General features: G+C 45.4%; 1 protein-coding gene across 2 annotated transcripts in view; it reads right to left on the reverse strand.

Moving 5' to 3' along the window:
- Window positions 1-729: 729 nt before the first annotated feature.
- Window positions 730-26,280, reverse strand: part of CPSF1 (cleavage and polyadenylation specific factor 1) — a 66,665-nt gene continuing 41,114 nt past the window's right edge. For both annotated transcript variants that reach the window (XM_068237873.1, XM_068237872.1), the window contains exons 24-37: window positions 25,495-25,575; window positions 25,266-25,403; window positions 25,038-25,190; window positions 22,741-22,857; window positions 22,125-22,215; window positions 16,763-16,847; window positions 16,348-16,489; window positions 13,896-14,048; window positions 12,021-12,197; window positions 8,340-8,406; window positions 8,204-8,251; window positions 5,764-6,049; window positions 4,274-4,412; window positions 730-1,011 (exon numbers count right to left, since the gene is read on the reverse strand). In XM_068237873.1, coding sequence (XP_068093974.1) covers window positions 964-1,011; window positions 4,274-4,412; window positions 5,764-6,049; window positions 8,204-8,251; window positions 8,340-8,406; window positions 12,021-12,197; window positions 13,896-14,048; window positions 16,348-16,489; window positions 16,763-16,847; window positions 22,125-22,215; window positions 22,741-22,857; window positions 25,038-25,190; window positions 25,266-25,403; window positions 25,495-25,575 — 1,725 coding nt within the window. In that variant the 3' untranslated portion in view covers window positions 730-963. The remainder of the gene's footprint in view (window positions 1,012-4,273; window positions 4,413-5,763; window positions 6,050-8,203; window positions 8,252-8,339; window positions 8,407-12,020; window positions 12,198-13,895; window positions 14,049-16,347; window positions 16,490-16,762; window positions 16,848-22,124; window positions 22,216-22,740; window positions 22,858-25,037; window positions 25,191-25,265; window positions 25,404-25,494; window positions 25,576-26,280) is intronic.

Consider the following 26,280-nt stretch of genomic DNA (forward strand, 5'->3'; position numbering starts at 1 on the left):
TAATGTGACATCTCAGCTCCCTATATGTGTCTCAGCTCCCTATAATTGGTCGATATCCCGCAGTAATTTATGTGGTTGTTATATTTAAATCCGTCCGGATCCGGAGGTCGGATATCCGATTCGGATTGGAAAAATGTCAAACTCGGATATCCGACCGGATCGGATATCTGGGTATCCGGAGCCGAATTAGATCCAGATAGTGAAAAGTTGTATCCGAGCAGCACTGAGCCCTACCTCCAGGTGAAGGCTGCCTGTAAGTAAATAGAATAGTGGCCAAAAGCCTGGCGGAGTCGCGCTTCATTGCGCATGCGTGGTCAGTCATGCGCCCCTGTCATGTTCCCACAGCTGGGAGCACTCTGCACTTGCGCAATACCGCATGTGCAATGAAACGCGACTCAGCAAGGTAATGATGAGGCAGCTGAGCAAACAGATGATGCATTTGTGGCAGTTGGAAACACCCGCCATTTCCCACAATGCAACAAGGCTCCCACAGAGTGATGTCAGCACCATGGTCCTGCCATCACACTGTGGGAGGGGTTTCACCACAATATCAGCCATACAGAACCCCCTTGATGATTTTTTTTTTGAGAAAAGGAAAAGATTTCTCATGGGAAAGGGGGTATCAGCTACTGATTGGGATGAAGTTCAATCCTTGGTTACAGTTTCTGTTTAAAGTACCAGCAAACTACTGTATATCTCACCAAACACTGATATAAATAAAACACAGAGTCTATGAAACGACTGGTTGTATTTACAAAAATAACAACTGTAAAACTTCTGCTGTGCGTAGAACTTTACGCATACTCAGCTCGCCGTCCGTGTGCCGTGCTGGTAGTAGACTCCAATATCACATTTTGGCAGGAACTGATAAAACACAAACCATGTTGTGTGGTAAAGGGTTTATATTAATATTAAAAAAAACACTAAATGTACAAAAAGGTTCGTCCAGTCCAATAATCGGCCTCAGAAATGAGATGTCACCCGATCAATTTCCAGCAAGTCTTCCAGAATCTAAGAAAGAAGAAGACGACGTGTTACAGGTACAGAACTAAACAGCATGCAGACAAGCCAGCAGCCCACCTCAACCAGAACTCTGACCAGAACAAGAGTCTAGGGCATACATGTCAACTCTGGCCCACAGAGCCATCAAATTTGGCCCTCAAGTGGTTTCCCACTTTGCACTATGTTTGGCCCACCCTGGGGGTGAAGCCCTAGATCACCAGGGAAACCATATGGGGAGAGGAGAAAGCACTAGACACCAGGTAACTGTATAGGGGAGGTGGGTCACTAGACACCAAGGAATTGTATAGGAGAGGGAGAAAGCATTAGGCCCCAGGGAACTGTATAGCAGAAGAAGATGGGCCACTAGACACCACAAAACTATAGGGGGGGTTGGGGCGGAGCTAGGTCATCCTGTAATAAATTTACACAACATAGTCATTGAGTCTCCCTCCACCTGCCAGCAATAAACAGTGTACAAGTGGGCTGGGCACCTTTGCACACAAAAGGCACAAATGTGAGCCCTGTGGGAGGAGCATAAATCAGCATGACTGTCTTCATATCTTCATAGTCAGAATGTGTGCACAAACAGTAGATAAGGTACTAGGGGAGTATAGTGGTGACAAATGCCATAAGTCTGGTACATGCAAAAAGGTAAAGATGACCAGCACTTGCCAATTCTTAAAAAGCAGAGTATTTATTCACAAAAAAAGAGTGAACGGATGAACCGCTCTTCGTCAAGTGAAAGCATTTCACTTGACAAAGAGCGGTTCATCCGTTTGAAACGGCGACAGTCCGTTGTGACTAGAATTGGGCTGCAATGGAGGCGTAACCTATTCTAGAGGAAGTCCTCATGTCATTATATGCAGCTAAGAGCTATACTTACTACTAAGAGCTATAGTTACATTCTGGGAGTCCGGATGTCATGGCTATTTTTATTCACTCTTTTTTTGTGAATAAATACTCTGCTTTTTAAGAATTGGCAAGTGCTGGTCATCTTTACCTTTTTGCTTGCATCAAGTCTGTATCAGCCACACAGGCTAGAACTGGCACAGCCGTTGAAGCAAGACAGGTGTGCTGTCCAAGAAGTACGAAAAAAAAAAAATATAAGTCTGGTACATAGCAAGCCAATTTGGAGTATATGACTTCCGAACCTTCCGCAGGCAGACAATCTTTCATTTTTGTCTCCTGTACAGTAAATAAACTTATACAGTGTTCTCCCCAGAGCCTTTTAACTGGGCGGAGCGCCCGGCTGGTGGTCAGTCCCCGCCCGGCTGCTGTGATCACTATCACTAATCCCTGTCTACGGCATATTTGCCGTCCTCCACACTCATCCAGCACAAGTGCGCAGCGGCTTTGGCATTGGAGCTGGCCGCTGTCACTCTGATACAATCTCCGCCCTCCTCCTCAGCTCCTGACATTACAAGCCAGCCAGACCGCGGGAGCTTTGAAGAGTTTGGGGCACACAGAGAAAGAGCCGAGAGAACGTGGGCTTGCTGTGTTCCCTCTGAGTCACTGATCTGCTCGAGTAGTGCAGAGTACGGGCTCTTCTCCTTCTGTCTTCCCATCATGCAGGAATTTTCCCAGCACGTGCCCCAGCCTCCCCCGATCAGAGCTCAGAACACATAGAGAACAGCGTGGAGCAGCGCTCATTCATGCCGGGGAGAGCAGCAGCAGGGCAGATGGTTATCTGAAAGCAGTTATGGCCCCCCAGCAAAGGAATCCTTGTGACTCAGCTGCCGTCTCTCAAGACAGGTATTAGAAAACTTTACAGCTAGCTACTACTGCTTCCCTTCCCCCACTGCTCTGCCGGACAGGTTACATAGCTAGCTGTCCTGGACATCAGTCTGCAGACTTCCTGCAGTGTGCACTCACATTTTCTTTTCTGCATTAGTATGTTTCTCACTCTCCCTCTTTACACATTTCCCTCTGTCTCTCTCACACACTTTTCTCCCTCCTTTTTTTCTTTCCCCTTTCCCAGTCCTTTTCACACTCTCTCTCTGTCCCTCGAAGGCAATCTATCTCCCAGACTCACACCTATTCCTCTTCCCTTCAGTTTGTATTCACCTTTTTCTACTCAACTCCCCTCTGTCCTCTATATACCGTATTTCCTGTATACAGTATGTATGTCTGCTTACCAGTACTTGATTTTGTTTAAGGGTAGAAGCCACAGCAGAAACCCCCAAGCACTTTTATGTTCCTTTGTAGTGCATGTTGATTAGCATGGACAAGCAACACGCATGTCTACACTGGGTTTACTACTACTGTCAGCCAAAATTATTGTGAGACTTTTTGAATGAGATAACAAAACAGTCTGTGGGGATGTGTGGTTTTGGCCCTAATTAGTCACCCTGTCCACAGCCCCTTTCTGGTATTAATCCGGCTTTGGCAGCACTTTATCTGATTGCCCATCAAAACAGCACCACTCAGTGCAAGATGCCTCTTTCTCCATTAGCATCATTTAGTGTAATCCTCTACCCCTATCAGCAGTGGCTAGCATGACTACCTCACCAGGTAACAACCAGCGTGCTCCACCTACTCTTCTCCCCAGCAAGCAGCACCCAGCATGATCCTCCCTCTCCATTCTCACCTAGTAGTAGCAGACAACATCACCCTTCTTCCCCACACATGGTGACCGTAAAGGGAACCAGAGAGGAAGGATAGGGAAAAATAGGAAAATGTTTTATACATACCTGGGGCTTCCTCCAGCCCCATAAGCCTGGATTGCTCCCACGCCGCAATCCTCTGCTTCCTGTATCGCCGGTACCGGGCCCTGTCACTTCCGGCGGGGGCGCGACCAATTGTCCGCATCACAGGGGCTCCCTCCATACCCTTACGCATGCGGCTGCGCAGTTTGCAGCCGCATGCGTAGGTATATGGAGGGAGCCCCTGTGATGCAAACAATTGGCCGCGTCCTACGGCCGACTCGCGGAAATGACAAGACCCGGTACCGGCAGATCCAGGCAGCGGGGGACGTGGCGTGGGAGCAATCTAGGCTTATGGGGCTGGAGGAAGCCCCAGGTATGTATAAAACCTTTCCCCCAACGTCTCTGGTTCCCTTTAATTTCCCACCCGGCTACTTTTTCATGCCACCCGGCTGGAAAAAAATTCTGGGGAGAACACTGTTATATACTATACTTCCACAAGACTGGTCTTTGATATTTCACAACAAATGTTTGCTTTATTAAACAAAATACAAAAATCATTGTTGCCTGTGCCTTAGCACATCTAGCAATTCTAGGGTATCCCAGAAATATAAAAGTCTTGCCCTTACTATTTCGGGGGTGGTTCCAATCTTCTTGGCAAGTTCGCTCCGTTCCATTATGCTCATATACAAGTAGCGGTTCAGCAGTTCGCCGTCCAGTACGTTCCTCACAGCGTTCTGAAGAGTGCGGCGACCGGCGTGCAACATCCTGGGACAGGTCAGGAGAGATGTAAATATTGCAAGCTAACTCAGAAGACATTCCTAGGCAGTTATATGGAAACATTCTGAGACGTGTAACTTTTGTTACAAGAAGAAAATGAGGGGAGAGAGTACAGGGCTTATAAGAGCATACATCCAATCAATTAAATGTGAGAATATTTTTGTAGTATATCCAATAATTTTTTTTTTCCGTCGCACAGGGATGGAACAAAAACGGCGCATGCGTTACAAAAAAAACAACAACAAAAAACTTTACTGAGCATGTATAGCGCACACAACGCAGCAGCATGCAGCACTTTCTAAATATTGCCACGCTACACACAACGCAACGTGTGCACTGTGAATGTTGCACAGACTTAATATTGCTGTGCGTTAGTCCACGTTAAAACATTTTCTAACGTGCAACTTTAACGTCGCACTGTGAAAGAGGCCTTAATGTACTTTTTAAGTTTTTACTGTTTTAAATTAAAGTATGCCAGAGCTAAAATCTATCAATTATTGACCCCTTTTATCTCTTTCCTGCTCTCAGAAGCCATTTTATGCTACTGTAGGAAAATGTTTTATAGTAGTAATTTCTTATCAGTGATGGTCACACTGTAGTCTGACCCAGTCCTAACTCAGACAGGTACTGCCACTTACATACCTGATGTTTAACTCTTTCAGGCAGAGAAAGAAAAAAAGGAACAGCCTAGTTATTTGTGTGCTCGGCACTGTACATACACGTCTATCACATTTCACATCGGGTATCCTTTAAGCCATACATGTCAAACTCCGGCCCGCAGGCCATATTTGGCCCTTAGAACCAACAAATTTGGCCCTCAAGTGGTTTCCCCACTTTGCATTATGTTTGGCCCACTCTACACCACCAGGGAAGCTATATTAGAGGTGAAGCCCTAGAACACCAGAGATGTCATATTAGGGAGGTAGGGGGAAAGCACTAACCACTAGGAAATTGTAAAGGGGAGGGTGGGGGTCTCTAGACACCAGGGAACTGTATAAGAGAGGGAGGACAACTAGACACCAAGAGAACTTTGTAAGGGAGTAAGGAGGTAGCCAGTAGACATTCAGGTTGGCCAGCAGCTAGGTCCCAGTGTACAATATCGGCCCACTTTGAATTTGCGTTTGACACCCCTGCTCTAAGCCAGGATTAGGAAATCTATACACCCTGACGAGCCTGGTTACAAGGCGAAATTGCTGTCCAACTCTGCACTGTCAGCCTCCCCTGCATTTTTAAATGTGTTTCAGATCTTAAAGGATTAGGTGTTTGCGATAAAAGCATTTGGATCACAGTTTGAATGTGTCCTCTGTTCTGCCTGTTGAATATTAGTAGATCTCAGTACCTGAATGCCCGGGGATTGAGTCCGGCGTAGTGCTGCATTGAAGCGTTAAGATTGTTCTGTAACATCAGCAGCCTCCTGTATGTCTTTTCTTGCATGGGAAGCAGAAGGCCAATCCCTCCGTCCAGCGTAGCAAACCATGTGATCTGCTTGTTGTCCCACAAAGCTGTTTTACGACTTGACCCTTCGCTGGCCCCGCGGCACGGAGTCCTCCAGAAAGCATTGACATGTGAGCCCGCGTGGAAGTCCGCTCGCCGCAGCAGGCGCAGTCCCCCAAAGCTTTCCTTAGCTGGAGAGAGTAGTGGGGATAGAAGAATTACATAAAGCAGTGTTTTCCCCAGAATATTTTTCCAGCTGATTGGGACAGGACAAAGAAATACAGGGCAGATGCTTCTATAGGGGTAAACTGGGCAATTGCCTAGGGACCCAGAGCTGGCTAATCGGCCTCCAGGTCTCCCCCCAATAGAGAATGCTCCCATGGAGCCCTTGCAAAGTATGAGTGTGCTCCTCTGCCATGTAATTGCTGTGTGCACATTCATTCACACACAGAAACACAAACTACACAGACAGAGAGACACATACATTGCAGACACAGAGAGAGACATACACGGCACAGACATAGAAAGAGACATACACGGCACAGACACAGAGAGAGACATACACGGCACAGACACAGAGAGAGACATACACGGCACAGACACAGAGAGAGACATACACGGCACAGACACAGAGAGAGACATACACGGCACAGACACAGAGAGAGACATACACGGCACAGACACAGAGAGAGACATACACGGCACAGACACAGAGAGAGACATACACGGCACAGACACAGAGAGAGACATACACGGCACAGACACAGAGAGACACATACAGACACACAGAGAAACACACACTGCACAGACACACACACAGAGAAACACACACTGCACAGACACAGAGAGACACATACAAACACACACTGCACAGACACAGAGAGACACATACAAACACACACTGCACAGACACAGAGAGACACATACAAACACACACTGCACAGACACAGAGAGACACATACAAACACACAGAGTAACACACACCACACAGACCTAGAGAGAGACATAAACAAACAGAAACACACACTGCACAGACACAGAGAGACACATACAAACAAATACACACAGAGAAGCACACACTACACAGAGAGACACATACAAACACAGACACACAGAGAAGCACAAACTATACAGACACAGAGAGACACATACAGACAAAGACCGCGAACACACACTACACAGACACAGAGAGAGAGAGAGACACATACAAACACGCACAGAAAAGCACACACTACACACAGAGACACATACAAACACACACAGAGAAGCACACACTACACAGAGAGACACGCATACACACACATTGAAGCACACACTACACAGAGACATACACATGCACACACAGAGAAGCACACACTACACACAGAGACACACACACACAGAGAAGCACACACTACATAGAGAGACACATACAAACATATACACACACACACACACACACACACACACACACACACACACACACACACACACACACACACACACACACACACACACACACACACACACACACACACACACACACACACACACACACACACCTCAGATGAGAGCAGCATACCTCAGGCATGGCAGCACCATGTGGAGAAGAGGCAGGGCTAGCCAGGAGAGCAGTGAATAATAATTAGGAGGTGGGATCACACACCATCTTTCTCACACACCCTCCCTCGGCTACTGAAGAGCCGCCAGTGTGTGTTCCCTCCTCCCAATCATTATTTACTGCTCTCCTGGCTGGCCCTGCCTGCTCTGCATGTGCTGCTCTGATAAGAGAGCCCTAACTGCAGCATCTGCCGTACAAATCTATGATGCGCCAAGATGCTGCTGATGTGACAGCTGCATTGGATAACATTTGTAGAAGCTGTGCTAGAAATTTGGAAAACATGCTTCGAAGAGGCAGTTTTTTTACTTACTCGGGGCTACCTCCAGCACCATAAGCATAGATGCGTCCCTCGCCGTCCTCCGTTAAGCCTCAATCTTCTCCGGGATGCGGCTCAGCGACGTCACCAGGGGGACTTCTGCGCATATGCGGACCTTCTGCTCAAGTACTGCAGGCCCTGGCTGATGTCACTCAGTCAGACTGAGCCCCACTGAGCCGCATACCGGAGTTTGATTGTGGCTGAACAGAGGATTCCGGGTGGACTGCGGGAGGATGGCGAGGGACGCATCCATACTTATGGGGCTGGAGGAAGCCCTGGGTAAGTGAAAAACAGCCACTTTCTTCATCTCAGAGTCTCTTTAAGCAATGAGAAAAATGGCTAAGTATAGTGGTGATGTTGGTAGGTTATGATTAGTGTGTAATAAAGGGGTTTTAGCACGCAATGGAAAACACTGAGGAGACATCTCACCTGCTGGCAGATACATATAGAGGAGGAGGTTTCTGTCACGGTCAGACACTAAAATGGATTCAAAAATAAATAAATCAGGTAAAAAAAAAACATTAGTACTGGTAATATACTGGTATCTGGGCAATGAGTAACTCACCCAAGAAACCAAGCTGGGCGCTATCCACCAGGAACTCCACGCTATAAACCTCCAGAGGCTTCACATCCTGTATGGGTAGAGGCGTCCAAAAATCACAAAAACGCGATTGTGTGAACCACACAAGAAGGTAAATCTACCAATAATGGCCTTTTTATCTTCTATAGATAAAACTCAAAAGAGTGGGATTGTAAATGGACATGGGCAGTGCTACACTGGGGCATGCTGGGGCACTGCCCCCCCCCCTAACAGTTAACTGTTTCCAGACTCCAGCAGCATACAGAGAACAGGATAGGATCTGTAAACAACTCACCATGTTAGTCTGAGTCTTTGCCAGCATTAGGTAAACCAAGGGTCTTATCTCTTTGCCATCATTACCTCACAATCCTTGCAAGATCCCTTGTAAATAATGTATCTGGATGACACTTATATTAAAAAAAAAATCTTTCTTAATCTCCTTCTGATTGTTTGTTTGTTCTAACACTGTCAGTCAACAGGAACAGAGACAAAGATTACCAGATGAAAATCTTATTGTTCTTTTAAAGTAGCCAATAAACTAGAGCTTATATTTTACAAACTCCAGCAATACTTCGCTTCTAATGCCCCATACACACGCTCAACCAACGATGCTCAGTACCAAAGAGAAGACAAATTTAAAGCGGAATATAACCCTGCATTTCAACTTTGCTCTAAAACATTATTTACAGCATATTATATGCAAAAAGTATTTTTTTTTTTTTACTAGACCAGCATTGGAAGGGTTAAACACAGAGGTTTTAAGTTCCGCAGACGTTCAGATAGTTACATTCTATTTAGTTATATGTATATATTTAGAAATGTTACACACTCTTTGGCTGTCCTCCAACTCCTTCTCAGTGAGAGAGATGAGTCACAATAAACACTTAGATACATTTATGTAAACAAAAAGTATCGAACTCAAGTTCGGATGCGTCTGCAGAAATCTCCAGGGACTTTAAAGCTCTGTGTAACCCTTCCAATGCTGGTCTAGTAAAAAAAAAAAATGCTGGTTGCATATAATATACTGTAAATAATGTTTTAGAGCAAAGTTGAAATGCAGGGTTATATTCCGCTTTAAGTGATAAAAATATACTCCTTGACGTGCACACAATAATATTACATACCACACAACAAAACGAGCGACTTCCTTAAAGACGTGTGTGTACCATATCATTAAAGCCCCCCTAGTGACGTCTCTTCACCATAGTACATATAGTATAATCGTACTAGATATGTGTACACATTCACAGTTTGCAGACGTCTTCTCACCGTCTTTTCCAAAATCAATCCGACAGCTGGAACGATTCAACCTCTTGTTTTCTGTCATTCTGCAGAAATGTGCAGACTGCCGTTCAATTTTCCACAAAACGTTTGATTTTCGCTCACTGTAAAAGACGGCGGTTGAGCGTGTGTATGGGGATTAAGATAAGAGTCTCTCTCTCAGGAAAGCCTCTTCCCCCTCCCCTTGCTTGTAGAGTCGTGAGACACAGGCTGGGGTCTGGAATGATTTTTCTGTGATTTGTCCACACAGTAGCACCATCATTTGGATAATCTGCTCTACTCAAAAGCCTCCGATTTCTGTTTGTGAGGTTTACATTTGGTTCCTATCATAGCGGAACTACTTAGCCTTAATTTTATCACCTAAGTTAGGCAAAAAATATCTAAAGCTCACCATACAAACATGGTTTTTTATCACCCAAATGGGCCCCACCAGCCAGGCATTGTGCCCCCCCAAATAAAAAAAATTGAAGCTGGAGCCGCCACTGGTGAGGGAACTAAAATTCCACAAATCATTAAAGGGAACCTTAAAGAGGAACTCCAGCCTAAACAAACATACTGTCATTAAGTTACATTAGTTATGTTAATTAAAATAGATAGGTAATATAATCTCTTACCCACACTGTTTTAAAAGAACAGGCAAATGTTTGATTTCATGATGGCAGCCATCTTTTTAGTTGAAAGGAGGTGACAGGGAGCATGAGACACAGTTCCAACTGCCCTGTGTCCTGAGCAACTCTCCCAGTTGCTAGGCAACGTGAACAACAACATAGGAAATCCCATAATGCTCTGCACAGCATCAAGGAAAAAAAGCCCTTTTGCTTTTTTCTTTGATGGGTGGAGCTTAGCTAAAAATGCAGCTAAAAAAGATGCTGTGGTAAGAAAAAAAAAAAGTTATGATGCTGTGAAACTGTTAAACACCAAGCCTTTTCAGTTCTGCTGAGTAGATTTTTAGTCCGGAGGTTCACTTTAACAGAGAGGGATATGGATGTTTAGTTTTAAACAATTCCAGTTGCCTGGCAATCCTGCTGATCTCTTTGGCTGTAGTAGTGGCTGAATCACACACCTGAAACAAGCATGCAGCTAATCCAGTCTGACTTCAGTCAGACCACCTGATCTCCATGCTTGTTCAGGGGTGTGGCTAAAAGTATTAGAGACACAGGATCAGCAGGAGAGTCAGGCAACTGGTATTATTTTTAAAGGAAAAATCCATATCCTTCTCAGTTTAGGTTCCCTTTAAACAAAGTATTCTCCAATGAATGAACCTTGCAGACAACTATTGAAGAACATGGTCTCCGCACAATGTCTAAAGCAAGAATATAAGCCTAAATTAGTTCAGGTAAACAATTCATCAAGTTGCCGACATGTTTTGGACACACACTGATCCTTCGTTATAGCAGGTGCTATGATTAAAGACCATTGTGTGTCCGAAACATGATGGCAACTTGGCAAATTGGTTTTTACCTGAACTTACAAAGGCACATATTCTTGCTTTGGACATTGTGTGGCACCCATCCACTTTTTCATGACATGGATTCCTGCACTGATCTTGCAGCAACGGTAGTGCAGATTTCACCTAATTCGACTACAGTACTAGTAAAGGTTGTATTCTCAAGATAAGGTTCTATAGAGGGTGTGGCGGTGGTAATGGTGGAGCAGCGGCACTTACCCTGCTGACCAGTGATAAGGTTCTATAGAGGGTGTGGCGGTGGTAATGGTGGGGCAGCGGCACTTACCCTGCTGACCAGTGATAAGCTTCTATAGAGGGTGTGGTGGTGGTAATGGTGGGGCAGCGGCACTTACCCTGTTGACCAGTGATAAGGTTTTATAGAGGGTGTAATGGTGGTGCAGTGGCACTTACCCTGCTGACCAGTGATAAGGTTCTATAGAGGATGTGGCGGTGGTAATGGTGGGGCAGTGGCACTTACCCTGCTGACCAGTAATAAAGTTCTATAGAGGGTGTGGTGGTGGTAATGGTGGGGCAGCGGCACTTACCCTTCTGATCAGTGATAAGGTTCTATAGAGGGTGTAGCGGTGGGGCAGTGGCACTTACCCTGCTGACCAGCGATAAGGTTCTATAGAGGGTGTGGCGGTGGTAACGGTGGAGGAGTAGCACTTACCCTGCTGACCAATGATAAGGTTCTATAGAGGGTGTGGTGGTGGTAATGGTGGGGCAGCGGCACTTACCCTGCTGACCAGTGATAAGGTTCTATAGAGGGTGTGGCGGTGGTAATGGTGGGGCAGCGGCACTTACCCTGCTGACCAGCAATAAGGTTCTATAGAGGGTGTGGCGGTGGTAACGGTGGAGTAGTGGCACTTACCCTGCTGGCCAGTGATAAGGTTCTATAGAGGGTGTGGCGGTGGTAATGGTGGAGGAGTGGCACTTACCCTGCTGACCAGTGATAAGGTCTTGCTCTCCTCCTGGTAGCGGAGTAGGGAGATGCTTTTCATTAGGTCAGCAGCCAGGATGAAATTCTTCACACTGATCATCTGGTGGATGTAGAGCTGCGTGTCGATGAATGCCATTCCCGTCAGATCATTGTCTTTCAGACTCCAAAGGAAAATCTAAGTGAAACAAAGATTACCTTTCCAATTAACCATATGTGGAAAAATGTATAGCAAAATTACAGGTTTGATTTATTGAGCGTGGAGAATACGCAACACGATCCGCAGGGACGTTAGAAGTACATAGACTACACTGTCTGATGTCCCCATACATATGTGGCCATTCACTGGGGAAAAGCAAACACAAAGTGATTTCCATTCATTGCAATGAACGCAATCACAATCACATTGCTAAACGGACCTTAGACTGCTAGAATGTCTGTTTTTAAAGCGGACCTGAACTCAGAACTTCCTCTCTGCTCTAAAAGATACACAACAGCATAATAACCTTTAAATAAAAACATTGCTTTGTTCAGGGCCGGTTTAAGCAAGAATGGGGCCCTAGGGCAAAATAAACCTGGGCCCCCCCCCCCCCCCAACATATACCCCGGAACAAAAATCGGCATTAGGGGACCTTTTTTGCAGCTGGTATAGTCAGGGTGTGAAGTCCCAATCGGTCGGAGCTCCACATTCTGGCTATCCCAGCCTGCATGGGGGACAAGGGGTTAAAAAGTTTCAGGAGGGGGGACTCACATTTTTTTTTTTAAATTCCTACACTCTAAACATAAAAAAAAAATTGGGAAAATAGGAAAAAATGCCAGGGATCTTCATACAGCCATATTGCGGCTGTATAGCGATCCCTGGCCAAAGCGCTGCGGCTGCGTATAGACCCCCTGGAAACCCCGTCAGGAAATTTATTGCGCTTTCGTTTGATGCATGTAAAATTACACTACCGTTAGGTTTGCTACTAAAAGTGACATTTACCGCATTTAAAAGTATACTTTTTTCCTTCGAAACTTTAAAATCGATTTTCTCAAAAACTATAAGGTCTTTTTGAAAAATTGTTTTTTTTCCTCTTATTCCTAATGATCTCCTTAACATATTCTGCAAATTTAGGGTTTCTAGCATTTAAGGTGGATTTGCTATTAACCATTAAAGTCGGCAGGTTTTTAAATGTGTATTTTTTTTCCTTTGAAACTTTAAAATCGATTTTCTCAAAAACTATAAGGCAGATTTGAAAAAAATGTTTTTCCTCTTGTAGCCACAGCTCTGGGGCCCTGGGGCAGCTGCCTCCTTTGACTCTATGGTAGCGCCGGCCCTGGCTTTGTTGCAGCTGATACAAATCCTAAAATAAATTTGCACTATTTCTACTTTCTGATTCATGGAAGCAGACATAACATCCTGTGCTTTCAAAATGAGCTCATCTGCCATAGGCAGTCATGTGACACAGGGGAGAGATCAGATACACACAAATGAGGGGGGAGTAAACAGGCTAAACTCTCTAAATACATGAAGCTTAATTGCCTCAGGTGTGTGCATGGGAGACGGGGTTAATTACCCAGATATCCGCCGATTCTATGTGTATCACACTCTCGCACGTGTCCAATGGGACGCACTCCACGACTCACTACCGGCCGAAGGAGTAGGTGCGCGGTAGCGAGTCGTGGACCGCGTCCCATTGGACGCATGCGAGAGTGTGATACGCACAGAAGCAGCGGACATCTGGGTAATTAACCCCCTGTCTTCCATGCACACACCTAAGGCAATTAAGCCTCATAACAATCACGAATTTGAGTAGCTACCTACTCGTAACTACTCGTGAGCATATTCCTGGCCAGCACAATGCACAGGTGTCTGAGTCCAGGAAGAGTTTCTCACCTTCTGGCCGATAGCCGTCACCAGATAGCCATTACAGTGGCAGAGCGCAGTGACTGGACCTTTCTGTTCCTTCTCATAGAGGACCTTAAACTTATTTTTGGTAAGAGGCTGCCCTGGTTCTGGCACCACCTCAATGATGTCCATGATGAGGATCTGTAAGCAGAAGTAGAGCAAATTAGTTATACCAAGCAATGTGGAGTAGGACTGCATTATTGCTTTTGCAGGATATACAATGCAACGCCCCCCTGTGAACGTAGCCTAACCCTCATTGTCACCTAACTTTAAACCTCCTTTTTGGTTTATATTTTTACTTTCTGTCCCCAGCATTCCATTAAAGGGGAACTGAAGAGAGAGGTATATGGAGGCTGTCATGTTTATTTCCTTTTAGACAATACCAATTGCCTGGCAGCCCTGCTGATCCTCTGCCTCTAATACTATTAGCCATAGCCCCTGAACAAGCATGCAGCAGATCAGGTGTTTCAGTGGTTCAGACTTATAAGTCTGATCTGACAAGACTAGCTGCATGCTTGTTTCTGGTGTTATTCAGATACTACTGCAGAGAAATAGACCAGCAGGGCTGCCAGGCAACTGGTATTGATTAAAAGGAAATAAACATGACAGCCTCCATATACCTCTCTCTTCAGTTCCCCTTTAAGCTTTGCTAAAGAATGTTTCTCCTCTGTATGTCAGTGTATATAAGATGTGTTTTTCAGTTTTGGTCAGGAACCAGTCCGACGAAGGCTTTTTATAAGTCGAAAGCTCACGGTTTATCCATCTCTAAGTTAGCCAATAAATGGTATCATCCTGATTCAAAACTTCTTGCTGGATTAACCCTCCTGGCGTTCAATTTCCCCAGGATTTCTGTGCAAAAAGTGATAAAATTTATTTTGAAAATTTTTTTCCCCCTGTAACTTGCCAAAATGTGTCAAGCAAGGGTCTAGTATACAGTGCAGGAGAGTATTGATGTGTATGCAAGTTTATACTGTTCACAGCATGGTTTTATGGATGGACATTTCTGTCCATACCGCCAGGGAGGATTTAATATAGACCGTTAATCTCAGAAAAGGGGAATAAGAAAAATTGTGTACTTTTTTCCTTCTCCACTCTAAAATGGCGCTTTGAGTCCGCCAGGAGAAAAGCGCAATATAAATGTTCTGTGTTTGTTTGTAAAATAATAAATAAAATAATGTCTGGACAGGAAGTGCTGGAAATGTTCAAAGATGCAGGCAAGGGACCGCTATAAAACTAAAGAGAGTCCTAACCCAATTTTATACTAGGCTTTGTAGCAGGATGAAACTCCATATTAACTGAGAAAAAAAATCTTAAACTTATTTAGCTTACCTATCCTCTAGTTTTTATGCTTCACTGTCAGATTTAAGAGAAATGTGATAAGAAAAGAATATTTCTGCTGGTTTCCATCTTTACTGTTTCCTTGTGATGCCAAAAGTGACATCACTTCTGCCCTTTTCTTTCAACCCAGCTCAGTGTTGATTTTCCTTCCCTGCGGCCACAGCTTACTGTCCCTCCCACAGCAAATATTACCTAGACAACAGGCTTACATCACTGTGTTAACTTTTCAAAGGGAGAGGGGATTCAATAAGCTTCTGGTCATAGTGTCCTCATTTTATCTGAAAAAGGACGCTTTCTGTTATCCACATGCTGAGATAAGCTTGTCACCAAGGCTGTGGAGCCGGCACAAAAATCATCTGACTCCAACTCCTCAGTTCATGAAACCACCGACTCCAGCTACCCAAAAATTGCTCCAACTCCTCAACCCTGACTCCATAGCCCCGCTTATCACTGCAGACAACGAAAAAACGTCCCTCAATTCCGGTCGTAGTGCACACTTCTGATGGTACACAAAGCCACTCAGACCAGGTAAAAATAAAATGGGGACGGTTAGGGACCCAATTCAGAATGGAAAAAAATGGGGGTGGGGGATGCATATATTTTTAGGAGGATATTTTTTGTGGCAATTCCCTTTACAGCACAACCGAGGCGAAAATAAACTATTGAAATAAACGATTGTATTTATCTTCCTTCTCCTAAAAATGACTTTTTAAGATATTACAGTTTTATTTTATGTTTAAATCTACTTTTTAAGTTTTAACGGTTTTATTGTTTTTGCTCAATGACATTCATTGAAGTATGCCAGAGCTAAAATCTTTGAACTATTGCCCCTTTTTATCTCTTCCAAGCTCCCAGAAGCAATTTTCTGCTAGGAAAGTGTTTTATAGTTGGAATTTCTTATCAGTGAATGTCACGCTATAGTCACTTCCTGTTTGAGTAAGCCACACACATACCTGATATTTAACTCTTTCAGGCAGAGAAAGAAAAAAAAGGAATACAGCATAGTTATTTGTGTGCTTGGCACTATACACACCCCTGTCTATTTCATCATGTCACATCGGGTATCCTTTGACAAGCCATCTTACACTAGAATGCCACTCACCCGTCCTCTACAGGTCACCTCCTCTCCCTGCATGACGCAAGTCCCAGCAGCGATGTACCCTTTTAAGCCAGACACCGTCTCTTCACTCTTTAAGTTGACGGTTTTCATGCAAGTTACATGCTCCCATTCCTCCAGATCTATCCTAAAACACCGGAAAAAAAAACAGCTCTTCAACTAGAACCAAAATGCTGAGATGTTACTGCACAAATCTTTACACGGCTGCAGTTTTATTCTAAACATTGCATCTGCCCATTCTTCACACAGTGACCAGACCACTCTCAGTCTGTCATTCTGGGAATGCAGGCAAGCATTTTATTGATCAAGATAGAAGCAAGGGGAGGAGTCCCCAGGTGAGGGATGTACTCTATGGATCTGCCCATCAGTTCCATCCAATAGTAATGACTGGCTGCAGTACCTGGTGTTTGGAATAGTCTCCCAGCTCACAGGGGAGATCAGCTGGATGGAAAATACTTCCTGTATGGCTGGAATATAGCGATCATCTAGGAGAAGAGAGCACAAGTCAGGACTGCAAGTATAATATGAACATCAGTAAGACACAGCAGGCACAGAAACATGCTGCAGGACAAATCAAACACATATTACCAAACTAGTACATTAATGCTGTATATATACACCATGCAATTTTCCCGTCAGATCGACTGGTCGAAAGATCATTTCCAGCATGTCCAATCTGCTTCCAATCGAGAAAGGGATCAATTCTGAAATTAGTACTGCACAAAATTCTCGATGGGAAATGATCAAAGGACCTGTCGATCTGATGAGAAAATTGCACAGTGACGGTATACCGCGGTTTGATTGTGCATGGTAATCATACCATGCACAATCCCATTTTAAAACCAAAATACTGCACTTCACCAGCGTCTCCTTCAATCAATATAACAAGTTTATGGTCTGCAAAAAACACAAAACCCTTTCCCCATTAAAAGTGGATAGGTTATAATGTCTAACCACAGCCGGCTGTGTAAACACACACCAATTCATTCGCTCACCATTCACTGCACTGTCCAATGATACTCCCGGGAGTTTCACAGGTTTGAACTTTATCATATTGGCCGCCTCCTATTCCTTGATATTATTGGGGCAGGTGCAAACAATGGAAGATCCGGTTATAGCCTGTCACTGACATGTCCCATGTTTCTGGGGCCGGTTAAATGCTCAATGGCAGCAGAGCATAGCGTCACATGCTAAACACAGTCACTGTTCTACAGGGGGGTTGCCCGAGTGGGCTCTCACCACCAGCTTCAGAGCTCTCCAACCTCCTGCAGTTAGTCGCGCTGCTTCCCGGCCACTCCACGGGCTCCTGCACCCCCGGCTCAACCACGTCATTGGTCAGACTTCCGGTTTCTGCATGTGTGGTGACGCTGCTAACGTATCCACATCATCACTAGTATCGCTCGTCTCTGCGAGCTTCGTTAGATGATTAGGGGGTGGCGATTCACCTTCCATCTTTTAAAACGCCTGTGTGTGCGTATTTTGCATAAGTCCACTCCCACCTCGCTTGATTGGTACAAAGTCCGTTTTATCTTTCAGCACTAACTGCAGCCAAGGGTTCATGGTAACATATTGCATTGTCTCATCTGTCACTCAGATTATCAGAATACTGTCAGCTCCACGTTTTTGTCAAAGGGACAGTTCAGACTTTACCATGATGCCAGCTTTTCAGTAAATGACAAATTCTGCACCATTTATCTATATATGTATATGATATAAATGGATGAGGGGAAGGGGGGGGGAGAATATATATATATTTTCAATGAGCAATCATACACCTTACTCGCCATACATTCAGCTATCCTCATTTCAACTAAATTTCATTCTTTTAGGGCTCGTTCCCACTGTTGCGACGCGATTTCGGCCGCATTCCGACGCTTGTAAAAACGCATGCGGATGAGTTTCCGCATGCGTTTTTACCCGCGATTTCGCATGCGATTTCGCATGGCAGGGTGCCATGCGAAATTAACCATGACACTGCCAGGGCTAAATAAAATTGAAAAAGGTGCGAAATCGCACGCGAAATCGCGGGTAAAAACGCATGTAACAAACGCATGCGTTTTTACTATTAAATACATTCGCGGCGATTCGCACGGATTCCCGACGCAGGCGAAATCGTTGGCTCTTTTGTGCGTTTTTTTCACGCTGAAAAAAAACGCACCTCAACAACGCTACAGTGGAAACAGGCCCATCCACTTGCATTACATGTGCGGATCTGCATGCGTTGGACGCATGCAGATTCGCGATAGTGGGAACGAGCCCTCACACAGGTAGGAAAGGAGCCAGGGGGAGATCTGATTTCAAACCCTTAGGTATCAACGTTTCAAGTCGGAAAATCCAACTGGATTCTATTTGACACAACTTTCTATCCAAGTCTCCGTCCCTTGATGGGACCTGCATCTTAATTATTCCCTTAAATGGGGAAAGGGTTTTGTGTTTTTTGCAGACAATAAACTTGTTATATTGATTGAAGGAGACGCTGGTGACGTGCAGTATTTTGGTTGAAGTTAATGGTCACACAGCAGCTCCCCTGTAAGGGGTAATTAATATTTATCAATCCCAGACAATCCCATTTTACCGGTTTTAGGGGGTAGGGCGGCGCATCGGCGGGAAGAGAACTATCACATCGGCGGAAAGAACAGTAGCATCGGTGGGGAGAAACTCACCTTCCTTCGGCCACACGCGGCTACAATCTACTTCCTCCCAGGCGTCGTCACGTTGTTAACAGCGCCCCCTGTGATGTCATCACAGGGGGCGCGGTTATTAACGTGACGATGTCTGGGAAGAATGCCGCGTGTGGCTGGGTGAAGGCAGGTGAGTTGTTTCTGCCCGCTCTACCCCGCCGCACACTGGAGTTTCCTATACCTATACTGGGGGGGCCACTATACTAGCTGTCTAACTGGGAGGCACCTGGCCGGCCGACCAGTTCCCAAAGTTTTCGGGTTCTGGCCTCAACATACTTTAAAGTGTACCCGAGCCAAAGCTCGGTCAAAATTTAGATACTTACGACCTTAAGAGAGGGAAGCTTCAGGATCCTATTGAGGCTTACCTTGCTACTCCGTTGTTCCCCGTTGCTGAGCGCGTCCCCAATCGCCCCGAAAGATTAACGACAAGGCAATCATTTTGTAATACTGCATACCGTGATATTTTTTAGACGTTATCATATGGTCATATTGCATACTGTTGCAACCCTAGTGTATACAGCATAAAACAACATATCACCATAGATCAGAAGAAAGCCATATGATAAAATCTGGCAACTGAGCTCATCCTAGAAAGAACGTACCGTATTTTTCGGACTATAAGAGGCACTTTTTCTCTCCCAAAAGTGGGGGGTGAAAAATCAGTGCGTCTGCTAAATTTTTGGTGTTGCACCTCCCTTCCCATGTTCTCTATCCCGTGTCTGCTATGTCTGCATGCCCCCCTGTGCCCCAGTGACTGCATGTCTCCCTGTGTTGCAGTGTCTGTGTGTCCCCTTGTGTCCCAGTATTGGAGTATCTGTGTGTCGGCATGTACTCCGTGTCCCCGGGTGTCCCGATGTATTAAACACATACTTGCAGCTGCGCTCGGGCTAAGCCGCCGGAGAAATTCTCAGGCCCTGGTGGGGCGATTTGCAAAATTTTTTTTTAGTTACACACAGATAGCACTTTGCTAGCTGCGTGCACTACACGATTGTCGTGGCTCCGCGCCGATTCACCGCGCCTCCCCCCCCGAGGAGGCGCGGTGAATCGGCGCGGAGCGACGACAATCGTGTAGTGCACGCAGCTAGCAAAGTATTATCTGTGTGTAACAAAAAAATGTTGCAAATCGCCCCACCAGGGCCTGAGAATTCCTTGCGCAGCCTGGCCGATCACCGCCAGGCAGCGCTAAGGGGTGGATTGGGACTCCCTCCGACATCATGACGTGGATGACGTCATCCTGATCGTCGCCATGGCGACGGGGGAAGCCAAACAGGAAATCCCGTTCTGAACGATATTTCCTGTTTGCTCTGATCGCCGGAGGCGATCGGAAGGGGAGGGGGGATGCTGCGGCACAGCGGCTTTCATGTAGCTAGCGCTAGGCTAGCTACATGATTTCAAAAAAAAAAAAAAATGTAAAGTGCTGCGCTGCCCCCTGGCGGTTTTAACCCCCCTGGCGGTATGATTTGTGCGGCTGCGCAGCCGCGGGAGGGTTTTTTTTCCCCCATTTTTTTTTTAGCATGTAGCTAGCCTAGCGCTAGCTACATGCTTCCCCCCTCCCCGCGGCGTCCGCCCATCCCCTCCGATCGCCGCTTGCCCATAAGGAAATCCCGTTCTGAACGGGATTTCCTTGAGGGCTTCCCCCGTCACCATGGCGACGAATGGAGTGACGTCACGGACGTCGTGACGTCACAGGGAGTCCCGATCCACCCCATAGCGCAGCCTGGCCAAACGCGGGGGGCGGGGGGTATGCGGGGGGGGGCCCTGTTTCCGTGGCGGGTAGCGGCGCATCGGCGGCGGCGATCAGAGCAAACACGCAGCTAGCAAAGTGCTAGCTGCGTGTTTGAAAAAAAAAAATTATGTAAATCGGCCCAGCAGGGCCTGAGCGGCACCCTCCGGCGGCTTACCCCGTGTCACACACGGGGTTACCGCCAAGGAGGTTAATAGACCGCCAGGGAGGTTAAGCAAGGAATCTCGCTCTGTGCATAGAACTCTCAGTAAAGTACATTCCACACAGATCACCTGCCAGGACTAAAGATGTCACCACCAGAAATACACTTCAGAATGTAATTCAAGAAGAGGAAAGATTTTGTGCAGATGGTATGTTTTGCTGGACAGCTGTCTATATTAGTACTGGTTACATTTATGTTGTATTAAGCACCCATGTTTGTATCCTCTATTGTACAGAACAACAGAAAATGCCAGCACTGTATGAGTTTATAATAATTACAGAAAGACAGAAACACAAGGTAATAACGGCTATTAGAATAATAAACATTTTAATGAAGTCAAGACAGAAGACCTAAAGACCCATCTACATGATAGGATTCTTTATACGATTCGATTATGATTCTATTTACGATCCGATTAAATCCGACATGTCCGATCGGGATTCAATTCGATTTGCCATTGCTTTGCAATGGCAAATCCAATTGAATCGAATCCTGATCGGACATGTCGGATTTAATCGGATCATAAATATTATCTTAATCGAATCGTATCGTGTAGATTGGGCTTTACATTAGAGGATGATATAGATCTAATGAGGTGGAAGATAGTAGTGCTAATGATCAGTCCCTAATGCTGGGGATACACGGTATGTTTCTGTACCGTGTATCGAGCAGCTGATCCGGCCAGCTGATAATATTCAGCTGGTCCGATCACGCTGCTAGACCCCTGCCGGCGGACAATGGCAGGGAATAGAGCAGCTGATAAGGAGCGCCGGCGGGGACGAGCGGTAATCGATCCGCAGACGAGCGGGGATGCGGCCGGAGTCCCGCTGGATCGACCCGTGTATTCCCAGCATTAGATTGTAAGCCTTTGGCAGGGTCCTCACTTCCATACAGTATTCTACATGATTGTGTACTCTTTTCCTAGTACTTCCTCCTACTTGTATACTGGCCAACCTAACCAGCCCAAAATCATGTGACCATGTATTATGTACCCTGTTTGCCTTGTATAACCTTGTTATGTCTGCCATCCTTTGTACCATTGTATATATTTATTGTCCAGCCCTGCATAATATGTTGGCACTTTATAAATACAATAAATATTAATAACAACAACATTTCATGAAGGTCCTCTCACCTCTTTCAATGGTCTCAAACTCCTTCTCCTCACCGGTCATGCGGGGGATTCGAGTACACACATCATGCACACTTGTGACAACAGCATACACCTGGGACAGAGGAATACTTCACAACATATCCATAGACGATACAAATGACACACATATGCATTTCTCCCGGGCAACAGCTTTCAAAAGCCACCGTCAGTGTGAGGAACTTTAACCAAGTATTGAACTTCATTCCACAAGAAATCTCCACCTTTCCTCAAATAGCTCATCAGGGGGTCTGTGTGGCTGATATTGTGGTGAAACCCCTCCCACAATGTGATATGTCAAGACCATGGTCATGACAGTTTGCCGTCTGTGAACCTTGTTGCATTGTGGGAAATAATGGCTTTTTCCAACTACCAAGCTAGCAGTAAGTATCTCCCTCTGTGCACAAAACTGTCAGTAACTAATATTCTGCACAGATCACCTGGCAAGACTAAAGAGGTCACCCCCAGTGATAAATCAGGAAGAGGAGAGATTTTACAATGGGCAAACACTGACTAAATAATCTATAATCTATAAATTAATATTGTAAAAAATAAGCAATTTTATTCACTAGAGTTCTTCTACTGGGTAGAGGAGTCTCACCTTGGATTCTACATGATAAGAGACGTAGTGCGCTGTGCAGCGAAGGGGAATCTTCCTCACTGGCCAGGGGGCATCATAAGATAAATATGCAGGAAGCACACTGATCCGTAACTCACCCTTGGGAGGAAAAGAAAAGAAGAGTCCATATAAAAGCAAATAAAAAAAAAAAAAAACACACACAACCCTACCTTAAGAATCATCCCATTTTTTTTTACCACCCCAAAACATTTCTCATTTTCAGAATACTGTATCCTAAATCACAGAAATTTCCTTCAAGTCTTCCTCAGTCACACTCCTTAACTACTTGCCGACTGCTCCACGCCAATTGGCGTGAGCAGTGCGGCAGCCCCAGGACCGCTCCACGCCGATTGGCGTGAACGGTCTTCTATGAGGCTAGCAGGAGTTCGCAACTCCTGCTCGGGGGGTGGAGCTCAGCCCCGCCTTGAGTCTCTGTGCGGCGATTGCCGCTCGGAGACTGTTAGACCGTGAAACCGTTGTCTATTAGGGCAGTACAGCGCTGCGATCTAAGGAAGGGTAGATTTAAGTCCCTTCTGGTTCACTTTAGGTCCATGGTGGACCACATTACATAACATTCCACTGACTCCCTCTGACAAACTGCCTCCCATAAGTCTCTCCAAGTGGTGACAAGCAATTTAAAACTGCACATGTGCCAGCAAAAGGAAGCTCTCGTGAACAAGCACTTTCTTTCGCCGTGCATGTATGGCTCAGAACTTGCACATGCGCTCAGCCCAGAATCGTCACTGCTTGGGGGAATTTTCAGGGGGAGAAGAGGACGGAGTTAAAATTACCTGGGGCTTTTAATGGTCCCCCACTCACCGATGCTCCGGCCCCGCCTCCTGTTCACTTCGGGAATTTGTGACTTTAAAGTCGGAAAACCACTGAGCCTGCGCGACTGCGCTGAAGTCACCGGGAGTGTATGGTCTGCGCCTGCAAGGTACACTCCCGGTAACGTCGGGGGGGCGGATGCGAAGACGTAGCTGCACGGGCACAGTAGTTTTCCAACTTTAAAGTCGCAAATTGCGGAGGCGGGACCAGGGCATCGGTGAGTGGCTGCGTGGACACAGGACTTCTGCGGGGGACCGCTAGAAGCCCCAGGCAAGTTCAACTCTTTTTTCCACCTACAGTAGTCCTTTAAGTTTTGTAAACAGTTTAAATGTTTGTTGCCCAAAATAACTCAAGATCGTTTCAGGTGGCAGTTGTGGAATGATAGCTGTTACAAGACTTGCTGACTTACTCCAACCCAAGCAACCTATTCTGTTTTGTGGAGAAGGCAGAGGGCGCAAACTGCTGCAAGAACAATAGGCATTGGAGAACAGAAATCCATCGTGAGGGATAACTAGAGGGAGGACAGTGATATCAAAGTGCACCTGTACAATTCTGGTCAAGAATACCACAATAGTTTTAGCTAAGGAACATCTACGGTATGCATGCATCTTAGCCTCCTTAGCATTACTTTAAAATGTTTATTTGTCTCCTTCTTTGTTGCATATAACAGCAAAAGAAGAAATGTATAGTTGGCACTACAGCATAAGACAGCTGATACTGGGGTGTTGTGGTCAGGATTCCTGCACTTATCTTGTGGTGCAGCCTGCGTGCTCTGATAAAGTTGAGAGTACCTTGTGTCAAAAGAAGAAATGCACCCGGACCCACCGCACCACTTACACATGGTATGTGACTTCCTGTGATACCTTGTTTGTATACGGTTTTACCTTTTGCTAACATGGAATAAAGCACCTGCAGTGCCGATTGCAACTCATTCTCCTCATTTTGTTTATGAGCACTGAGCTTGATCAGCCATCTTTATTTTGGCCACTAGATGGAGTCCATCCTTGTAAATAGATAGCATTAGGTTACAATAGTAACAGCAGCCACCTAATAAGTTTGGCTAGCTAGAGCTACCGTAGATGACGTCACCCTTCCCAGAATGCTGCAATGGAGCACATATGCGCTCCACTGCTAATTTGGCTGATCAGGGAAGCTAGGGGCGCGCGGAACACCGGGCTGAAAGCTTATTTATGCCCGGCAAGAGGGAGCCCCGCATAGCAGCCTCCGTTGAAGCGCATACATAGTGCGAAACGGCCGTCAGGCAATTTGTGCCCAGCACCCACCACACTACTTACACATGGTATGTGACTTCCTGTGATACCTTGTTTGTATACTGTTTTACCTTTTGCTAACATGGAATAAAGCACCTGCAGTGCCGATTGCACCTCCTTCTCATTTTTTATGCACAAGTTCTTTGTTGCGTTCTCAATATTTGGAGGATAGCTGCTCACCTGCCGATTAAAGTACAGGAAGCCCCGGGGACAGTTGACGTTGTGGAAGGGCGCAAATGATTCAATTGATCCATCAATGGTCATGGGGTGCAGGCGTAGGGCGCCCCGGGATGTGACCAGCAGCCAGTGTGGTGAGGGGCCACATATGAAGACCTGGAGAAAGGAAGATGGAATATAAGACACAAACATCACATCACATCAGCAAATCACATCTGAAAGCACACTCACCCCTGTGTACCCATATATGTCCTTGAAGTATCGAAACCGAGCAATGCGGCCACGGGTGCCGAAGTCCTCGCTGGAGCCTTCAACTTTCTTTTTAGACTGCCTCAGCTTCTTTTCCCGGAAGTTTATATTATGTGGTACCTGCGAGTGGCATGAGGGGTATCGGGTCAGGAGAAATGTTCCTCTAACTCCTTTAACACCAGTGTAAGTAACAACAGTCACCTCCACTCACCTTTTTAAATCGAACTTTCAGATTTGCCTGAGAATCGTGTGCAAAAGCTTCATAAATTAGGAGCTCAGACTCCACTAGAACCTATTGGGTCACAGGACAGACAAGGTTGTACACAGTTTTTAAACTCAATGAACAGACCATACGATCAAGAGTTCATAAAAACATAACTGAAGTGGCATTCATGTAACACATGTATATCCCAGGCATAATTTTATCAGGAGGTTTTCTGAGGCAGCTAAATTTAGCCAGTCTATTATTAGAAAAGATAGAAATCTAAAAATAGCTAGTATGTTATTAGAAACTGCAAGGCTTCTGGTAACGTGCATGGCTGAGTGCTTACTCATGCAACAAAGGAGCAGCAAACCTTTTCACAGTATAAAAAGTACGTTAAATTCCATTAGGGGTTTCTGCACCCACAAAGTGATATAATGCTGGAAATACACAATGCGTTTTTTCGGTCGATTTATCGTTTGATCGATTTTCCGCGAGATTTCCCACTCTATTCTCTTATCTTTTCCATTCACTTCTATGAAAAAATCAAGCGGTAGAACGATCGAACGCAAGATCGGACATGCCGGAAATGCTCTATTGAAGCATCTATCTGCTGAAAAAACTCATGGTGTATTCCCAGCATAAGATAGAGTAATGGGATGATAATGTACAAAAAACTATATTTTTGCTTATGTAATTTTGATAACCAATACTTTATGTTTCTTGATATTTTTCAGTACGGATTATAACCCCGTTTTAAAGAAAACCTGTAACGAAAAAAACCTCCCCTGGGGA

The sequence above is a fragment of the Hyperolius riggenbachi genome, chromosome 5 (assembly GCF_040937935.1).
Source record: "Hyperolius riggenbachi isolate aHypRig1 chromosome 5, aHypRig1.pri, whole genome shotgun sequence".
Classification (NCBI taxonomy): Eukaryota; Metazoa; Chordata; class Amphibia; order Anura; family Hyperoliidae; genus Hyperolius; species Hyperolius riggenbachi.